The following is a 10,000-nucleotide window of genomic DNA, read 5'->3' as shown; positions in this document are numbered from 1 at the left end:
GTGTGTGTGTGTGTGTGTGTGTGTGCGCGCGCGCGCGCGTGCGCATAAAAGTATATATTTTTGTCTGAAAAGTTTAATGAATGCATTTTACCATAGAGACAACTAATCTAAACCAGAGAAAAACCTTTATTTTATATATATATATATATATATATATATATATATATATATATATATTTTTTTTTTTTTTTTTTTTTTTTTTTCTTTTTTTTTTTTTTTTTTTTTTTTTCTCCCAATTTTGAAGAAATGGGAAACTGTGGATGGCAACATTAGTACAAAATCATCCTAATTATAAAGTCCTGGCATGAATACAACATGGTTCAATTTTGAGAAGTTTAAAAGCATATGAATTTAGTACATTGAATTCGAGAACTTACGGAAGTCTTTGAATTTTTCCCGTGCTTCACACAAGGGAGGGAGGGGAAGATGGTCACTGGGAGTTGATAATTTTCGAGGAGGATCATATGTTCGTGAACGCACACACATAAAGTTAAAGAGATTAATTATTCTCATTTATTAAGCCTACATCGACTTTCATATCTAAATAATAAAATATTTTCGTTATCCCTCTCAAACCATTTTCTTTGATAACTGTCAATATTAATAGATTGCAAAGGAGAACAAGTGTAGAGTTGGTGATTAGCCATTTGCACCCATTATCTTTACTAAGAAGTGCATAAAATCATGCAGACGCCTAGGTGTGGTGGGATATTTGCAAATTTATGGTACCTGTGACGTTCAATAACATCTAAACATATTAATTTTTATCAGGAACGCACAAAACAAATGTGATAGCTTTTTGAACTCTAGACGAAGAGTGTGCACACAAACGAGCTCAAGATTTCATATAGTTTTTATTTCAGAGCGGATATTACTGAGTACTATAATCTTCAGTATGAAATAATCTGTACCGCACTTATACATCCGAAGTTCAAAAATCTGACATTTAGGTAACATTCATATTGAATTGGTCTTTACAACGGTAACTACCAGTTTCAAATCAAATCATATTTACCCATGAAGAGATATACCGACCGTTGAGCGAAATGTATCGGAAATATTTCGATCCTTACTTATTAGGCTATTTTCATGTGTAAAAGGACACAAAACTTGCTTTTTTTTTTTCTTCTTCTTCTTCCCCCCCCCCCCCCCCCCACAAAATATTTTGTCATAAATCACGGTGATATAATTTTTTCCTGATATTGGTATAGAAGTGTTCCTTGAACATTCACAAACTCATATACGTGCAATGTCATAATCAAGTGCCGTATGCACGATTGCAGCAAGCAAAGGTCCACATAGGTGTTCAGTGGGTCTGACGTCGGCTGCAAGACAACAAGCTATAGCAGGCGCTTAATACTCGTTTGGTAGTTTCCTCATCCATGTACCTATACTATACGCTAGCTAACTCAATTTGACCGCCTGTCCCCCCCTCATCTGGGACGGTCCCCTTAACATATTCATCATAAAATGTTACAAGAGATTTATGCATCTTGAAAAAAGGTTTTATTGATTCATTTCCTGTATTATAGATGTTTGTTTACAGAGTCAGGACTAACATGTGGCACTCTTCCCCATGTCCATCAATATGTAGCTCAGTATGGGTGAAAATTAATCCCTTCATAATGCAGATGTATTTAACCGATTTTGAGTTGATTATTGTCAGAAGAAAAATTCTGACCCATATAGTCAAAACCAGTCAAATGCATTGCTTGGAAGATATCATTGTCACTCGTACCTTTTTTCTAAATTTGTTGTGATGAACACGGTTCAACACAGTATGGGCTTTAAAAAGTCTCAATCCTCAGGTTGTCAGTATACTAATACTCGTGAATGAATGCACAATTTTTGCTGTATAGAAATTACTTTTAAGTGGAGGCAAAGACCATCAACTATTGGAAAATACACATATGAACACACAGAAAGTACACATAAACACAAACACAGATCATTAACATCTTCTGAATTATTTATTATTTAAATACCCTTTTTTTTTTCTTTCTTTTTTTCTTTCTCTGATGAAGGTGAAAGTTAGGCAGGTGACCAGTTGGGTGAGTGAGAGGCATGGTAATAGATGTTTAGGAAATATGTGGCACAATAGATCCGTGAATATGGAACACCTGCCGTAGCTCCCTCGGTTATAAATGTGATTATTTTTTAGATGTTGCCTCTCCCTCACTTATGTGTGTGTAACTAAAGCACAGCCTATTGTATTTTACTTATATGGTTTAATCTCTAACTAGGCAGGTAAATATGTCCTCCTTGATTTCTTTGTATTCCAGTATATTCCTCACAATTTTTCTTTTCTATTCTTATCTTCAAAAGGAGGAGTCTAACTAAACATTTAATATTAATGGTAACTTTTTATAAATGAACCAGAATATCATGCACAGATTAAATCCAAAGCAGAAAAAAGTAAGTAAGTTTGAGGGATAAATCCGGTTCTTAGAAGGAATCAAAGCAGCACCTTGGCTATATCAAAATTAGTGTGAAAAGGGAGTATATATATATTTGAGAGATTGAGAGAGAGAGAGAGAAAGTGTGTGTGTGTGTGTGCGCACGCGTGCGTGCGTGCGTGCATGCATGCATAGATGTGTACATGCATATTTGTGTATTGGGGGGAGGTCTGCGTCTTGTGTCTACTTATGTCAGAGATTAAGAAGGGATTATAGGATTATTTTAGTTTGGTTATTTTTGTTTTGTTTTTTTATTTCCATATTAATTTTTTTTTCTGCAATTGCTTTTTTTCTCAGATTCCTTTATTCCAAGATTTTGTTTTAAAAAATTATATATTTATTATTTTATTGTGGAGCACCATCTCACGAATGCACAAAGAAAACTCTTCATGGGCATTTCACTGCTTTGTTTTACTTCACAGTGATTGCACATTTTGTCACATGATATTAACTTTTGAACCCTATCGCCTGTGTTATAAGCAGGTCAACATGCATTTTTCCTTTGCAGGTAATTCAGTATGAAGGATTATTATTCTCTTTATAAAAGAAAGAATGGAAGAAACATATAACAAAACTATATGAATATATATATTTATATATATATATATATATATATATATATATATATATATATATATATATACATACTATATATATATATATATATATATATATATATATATATATATATATATATATATATATATATATATATACATATATATACACATATATATATATACATATATATATATACATATATATATACATATATATATACAAATATATATGTATACATATATACATATACATACATACATATACATACATACATACATACATACATACATACTGTATGAATATATATTTAGCCAATAGAATAGTCTAACTCAGGTTATTGTTTCCTCTTTCTTTGACAGTAGTATACAGTTTGTTTGTATTTTATAATACATGTATCCGTTGTTAATATCAGTCTTGCTCTTGTAATAGCCAGGCTTTTAATTCTTATTGTAAGATTATTATTGTTTGATTTCTCATTTTAAGTTTTTATAACAAAGATGTATACTGGTGGTTGTGTAAGTACGCTTTTCATTTTAATGCAACATGCTTCTACTTCCAGCTCTCCATGGTTCTTCGAGGAGTTCATTCAGTCTTAGTTGAAGATTATCTACTCCCAACTTGGGGCTCATACCTCGTATTTGCCCTTGCCACCATTTTGGTTGGCGCTCTGCTGGGCTTGGTGAGTACAACTGGAGATTGTGATGACTGTTCTTGTTACTAGTACTTGCATCATTGTTATTTTTGTTGGGAATGACCTTCGAAAGAAAGGCAATCTCTACAAAGCATGAACTACTAAGTGGTGCTGGAAGAAAGTATCCATTGCAATTACATGATATTAGATGCATGTAATCTGTTGGCATAGTAAGCAAGGTTGTGTAACATTCATTTTTTATTGCAATAGTTTTGGGAGCCACCCAAGGAATGTTCTTTGGAAACTTAATCTGGTAAGAAGTAACTTCTGTGCAATGACATCAGGCCTTTTGGCTCTCATAGAGATCTGTTTACCTAAACATGAAAGTTATTGCTGGAGAAGAGAATGCAATTACATACTCCATAGATATGGATACACTGTTTATCATATACATTTATCCATTATCTGATATGGTAAGCTTATTTTAAAATGTGAAGCTGGTGGTTAAATAGCAGAGAACTTTTTCTTTCGCTTTTTCTTTATTAGCAGTGTTTATTTGTAATTTTATATGGAAAAGGTATATATTGGCAGCAGTATTAATGTCACAAACTACAGGTGAATGACAGATGTAATAATATTCATATCAGTATTGGCAAAATTGATCATAGATAAAATATTTAAAAGTAATCAGTTACATATTTGCTACCAGAGCTTAAAGGCAGTACTTCTTCCTTTCATTAAGAAAAGCACAGCAGTAGTATGTGACATACATGTGTTTTATTTATTTATTTGAGTGTGCCATTTTGTTCAGTGGTTTATACTGAAGGCTAAAGTAATATGACAATTACGTGATTATAGATATACCCAATTGCATAATTGTATGTAATAAGCCATGATAATCCTGTAATATTTGATGTAATTGTCATTTATCATTATGGTTTTTAAAGATGTATATATCAGTGGAATATCAGTGCATTATGATGATCTCTCGTCTTATTTTTTCATATCAAATCAGATGTATTTTAAAGGTTTGCATCATAGAGAAACATTTTAAACTGCATAATACAGAAGCAACCCCATTAGATCTTGGAAATAGAAGCATAGACGTGTATCAACACATACTGTGCACAGGTATTTGTGGTATCATCTGTCACTATAATAATCACTCTTAGATTTTAACTGACAGGTACAAGATTTTGATTTCATTCCTTTTTCATTGATGCATTCGTGTTAAGGCCTCTATAGAAAGAATGGCTAAAATCTAATTATGGGGGAATGGTTTTCAACAGATTAGGAAATACGTCTGGTACTTGATCTCAGAAAATACTAATAGTTACTAATAAATTCTATCATAGTTGATGATTAGAAAAGTTGAACAACATATAAACCTAGTCTCTTCTCCACAGATCCTGGTGTGTATCATCGATTTTGTGTTCCCACCCAAGGCACCAGGCCCAGCTCCGGTTGTCACTTCTGCTGGTCTTAAAGCAGATGATGATGTGAGTGTGAAGACTGTCTAAGATTTTGAGGCAGTGGCAGGGTTAATGTAATTAGGATCATTAAGGGTAGGCCTACACATGAGTGTTTTGCCAAGGAGTAGGTATATAGCTGCTATAAAGACATACATAATAATGCATACACACTGCCACAGTGATTGAAAATGAGCATCATGTTTCAAACTTTTTAAGGGTTCCCCATCACACAAAGCAGGATTTTTAAATTATTTTCAAAATATTTATTTTCAGTTCATATAGTGTAAGGGTGTTTTTTTTTTGTTTATATATATATATATATATATATATATATATATATATATATATATATATATATATATATATATATATATATAAAACTCATACTTGTCATCTTTTGATTCAAGATGTATTTGGCTTACCAGAAATGTTTCTATAAAAATTTTATTTTCAAAATATTAATTTTCAGTTCATATAGTGTAAGGGTGTTTTTTTTTTGTTTATATATATATATATATATATATATATATATATATATATATATATATATATATATATATATATATATATATAAAACTCATACTTGTCATCTTTTGATTCAAGATGTATTTGGCTTACCAGAAATGTTTCTATAAAAGTCCTAGCTTTTAACCCATTGGACCCGGACGACATTGGGGTCACGTAATGGAAAAACTTGAGCCTGGGGGGGTTGACATGTACATACCATCAATTGGGCAAATTGGCAGCAGCCAGGGTGACACAAACTTGCTATTATGAGCGAAGGCCAGGGTGGCGGAAAATACTCGCCATATGTGCAGAAACTTCATGGAGTATGATTTGACTTATGTAGCGCTTAGAAAGGGGCTTTAGCATTATTTCCATCAATAAACGAATATGGAATGTAACATGCATAAGCAGTGACTGGAAGAGCACCGGCTCCAGGGAGGATGCCATTTCCATGCTGTGCACCGTATTCCTGGCCACTGTGACCAGCGATGCAGGTTGCATTATCTAAAATTGAAAATTACAAAAAAATGAGATGTATATGACAAATAACCAAATGTTCTTTTTCTTCTCCTTCTTCCTTGCACTGAGTTATTTACTACATAGAGAGATGATATGGACTTTGCAAGGAAAATAAGCTATTACCATCTGGATAAAGTAAATCAAAAGACAAATATGGACTTTAGAAAGTGTTGATAAATCTAAAAAAGTTTACGCAAAATAACTGCAAAGGGGAGGTGCAGTCTTGTCACCACTTATGGGTCTTTGTGCGCATCTGGCCTATGCACTGCACACCAGGGATATTGGCCACTTACTTAACCCATTGCCCGGGTTTTCCACGAAACAACCGGATCCAAGGGGTTAATATCTCAGCATTTAGATATCACATTCTACAACAATCTTAGTTAACACATTATTTTCCCGAAGTTACTATATTATACTACCAAAATGCTTTTGTAGAGGATATTAGTTTGCCATTATATATTATATCATCCTTAGATATTGTCACGTGAAAGAATTTACCTTGTTTTTCTTTTAGGAGGAAGATTTAGTAGAGGATACTAAATCGAAGAGTGAAGATGCTGAGGAGGAGTCGCAAGGACAAGAGGAAAGTGATGATAAAGAGGAAAGAAAGAAAGCAGGTAGTGAAGATGAGAATGATGTAGAAGAGGAGGAGGAGGAGGAGGAGGGAGAGGAGGAACAGAAAGAAAAGGAAGAAGAAGAAAAGAAGGAAGAGGAGGAGGAAGAGGAGGAGGACTCTCAAGCTGAAGAAGACAAAGAATCAGGAAGCCCCAAAAACTCTCCAGAAGTGAGGCGACGACGGCCAAGGAAAGCAGACTAGCTGACTAGGTCCTTTAGATTATCTCCTTTATCCCCTTTTCGGTGGGTCTTTTGTAGGACTCGCATTCTTTCTCTCTCTCTCCCTCTCTCTTTCTCTCCTCTCACTCTCTCCAGCTCTGTCTCTCTCTTCTCCTGCCGATGACTCACAGCCATGAGGCATTTGAAACTTTCAAATCAAGGGATGAGCCCATGACCACAGAACCTGCTTGACAGTTTAATGAGGGCAGCTGATGCTGGCAGAATTTACTTTAATTTCCCCCCTCCCTCACTATAAATGGCTTTTTATTTACATTTACATTTTTATTTGATTATTAACTTTTCTTTTTTATCTTGGCGGAAGACTCCAGGAAAGCTCCGCCCGCTGATTTTGTAGCCGCCCAGAATATTTTATTTTTGGCTTCAAAATATACCGGCGTGAATGGATTAAGATTTTATCATGCATACATTTTGTCCATGAAGAATCCTTTGGTGTATAGATTTATGTATGTGCATTAATATGTATCTTGTCTTGGTGCTCTTAGGTAGTCTTTGCATTCCCCCTCCCCTCCTCCCAGCCTCACCCACCCAGTCTCCATTCGTCCCCCCCTTTACCACCACACCTCCAAAATAGGACAAAACTTGTTAATACATGTTTAAGAATATTCCATATGAGTGGGCTTTCACATGATAGGTTTTTTGGTGATAATACAGTATATTTTCTTTTTTCTTCTCTTATCTCCTCTTCTTGTTTTTGAATAGTTTTTGACATAGATTTCATAATGCTTCGTGCCAGTAACAATTGCCAAATATTACCCTATGCTTCAAATTCATAAGAACATCTAGGAATACTAATAATCATATTGCTGTTTACTGTTGACTTTGGTTTTTGCTGGTGTGAATTGGTCACTAATTGCAGCATTGGAAACAAGATGCTGATAAAGCTTAACCAGATTCTATAATTGATTTATTTTCTCTCCCTTTTACTCTCAACACTCACTCTCTCTCGTTCCCTCAAAAAAATCATTGTTGACTTGATATTTCTTTTAGAAATTGTTTAGTTTTCTCTCTATCTTAATCTCTCTGTCTGTCATTGATTCATGTGCAATGTTAATGTGAATACCTTTTTTCCATAAAAATCATCATGCCACCCGCATCAATCTGATATTAATTGTTTGCAAACTGGTTAATTGTTGACATTAAGAAATGTTATCAAGTAGCCAACTTAGGATGGTGCTCAGGGGAAGCACCTTGTTGGTGTTGGGATAGTGAAGGAAATGCACCAAGGTCGTTCGGTCTGTATCGGCAAATGAGGTTGATTATTCCACCCCAGATTTTGTTTTTTCATTTTTTTCTTCTTTTTCTTCTTTTTCAAGTTCTCTTGTTTTTTTAATTTTCAGTTCATTGTAATTTTTGGTTTTCTCTTCCATGCTTTAAGATAAACATCCTTAAGGTTGATGAGCTTGTTTATGTGGATGAGAATAACTAGGGTATTTCACCTAAAAGTAGAACTTTGTATAACATTTGCACTAATCCCTAGGTAAGCACACATCTTCTATCCTGGAACAAGCAAGTCGAACACTTAAAGTGTGAATATCAAGTGTTCAGTTGATGTTTTACTCTGGAACTTTGTCTCAGCACTATTGCTGTGGAACACTTTTGCTTTCATTATATATTTTTTCACTTATATTAAGTTTGTAAGGCATGGAGAATGAAGGTATACACTATTGGTCTTGAAGATTGCTCACTGGATGGACGGTTGATATTGTGATAGCTGTTAATGATAATACAGTGATATCATGTAGTTTTTTAGACTCATCCAGCCGGTAAATTTAGGATGTTATGATTATTACTATCATTATCATTCTTTTCCTCTCTGTTACTCTGTATTAGTTACCTTTAGTCAAACTCTGAACTTTCAGTTGAAAAAGAACAAAAAGTTGGATTGGTATTCCCAGAACATCAGCCATTAGATTCTGTAAAGAAGGTTGGAACTATATTTTTACAGTATTAATGTTACATTATCCTTGCCATAGATATGACTGTTTGTTTATTTTTGTAATTCAATTTTTCTTTTTCTAGATTATACAAAAATTGGAAAATGAATCTTGTAAAATTAGAAACTTGTGTTGATATTGTTTTGATTTTTTCCTTCATAATCTCTCGCGTTCCTCACCATTCTATTTATACAGTTGCTCTGTGATATTTCTGGTATATCAGGATTTAAAAAATGGCTGATGTATGTGAATGCAATCTCTCTTTTATTATTTTGCCAGTACTTCTGTTAGATAAGCCCCTGGCAAAACTATGAAGGTGGTAAAACGAAAGATGATTTGAAAATTTGGAGTTTGTCTTTATCAACATTTCAGATAATTTTTGTATGTCAGATTTGCAAACTTGTAGAAATACATGGATGGGATTGTTTCTACTTCTGTATGAATTTGGGTGTGGTAAAGTTTATTTTTGTTGACAATCTCAGATTATGCCACATCTAGCATCAAAGTTAAGAATTCAGTTTTTTATTCTTATTACTACTGCTGCTAGTATTTTTGGAATTTATTATTATTATTGTTATTATTACTATTATCTATGTATTTGTATTTTTAAGATTAGTGTATGTATTTAAAATGATATACACCATTACCTCATTTTTTATTTTTTATTTCAATCTACTAACTGAAATATTTAAAAAGGACTTTGAATAATTTAGAAAAAATCTAACATTAACACATTAACAAGAAGTCCAGCCTCTCCAACTTCCATAGTGGCTGGATAATTTTTCCTTTTTTTTATCCATAGAGCTTGGTTATGATTACAAATGTGATACAAATAGCATTTTGAGAAAATCAAACACCCACTTGGAAAGATGCTTGGAAGATCATTTTTGGTGCTGCAACTCCTCTTCCAGTGTGCAGGGAAGGTAAAGCAACGGGCTCTTTGACATTATCGTCTGGTCTTGCCCTCCTCTGAAAACAGTTTTGCAGAGCTGATGTCCACTGATGTTGGTTGAATGGAAAATAAACGATATTTAGTCCATAGAAATGTATCCTATTTGGGAC

At 33.7% G+C, this 10,000-nt stretch overlaps 1 protein-coding gene across 1 annotated transcript in view; it reads left to right on the top strand.

Annotated features, from left to right (window-relative positions):
• LOC113829324 (thioredoxin-related transmembrane protein 1) overlaps positions 1–10,000 on the top strand; it is a 20,645-nt gene that overhangs the window by 10,518 nt on the left and 127 nt on the right. Inside the window, exons 4-6 of the mRNA XM_070140497.1 lie at positions 3,577–3,696; positions 5,055–5,147; positions 6,664–10,000. The exon at positions 6,664–10,000 is cut by the window's right edge and continues 127 nt beyond it. Of these exons, the coding sequence (XP_069996598.1) occupies positions 3,577–3,696; positions 5,055–5,147; positions 6,664–6,966 (516 nt within the window). The 3' untranslated portion in view covers positions 6,967–10,000. The remainder of the gene's footprint in view (positions 1–3,576; positions 3,697–5,054; positions 5,148–6,663) is intronic.

This window comes from Penaeus vannamei, chromosome 3 (genome assembly GCF_042767895.1).
Source record: "Penaeus vannamei isolate JL-2024 chromosome 3, ASM4276789v1, whole genome shotgun sequence".
Lineage (NCBI taxonomy): Eukaryota > Metazoa > Arthropoda > Malacostraca > Decapoda > Penaeidae > Penaeus > Penaeus vannamei.
Note: the sequence above shows the minus strand (reverse complement) of the source record. Positions and strands in the feature narration are given on the sequence as shown.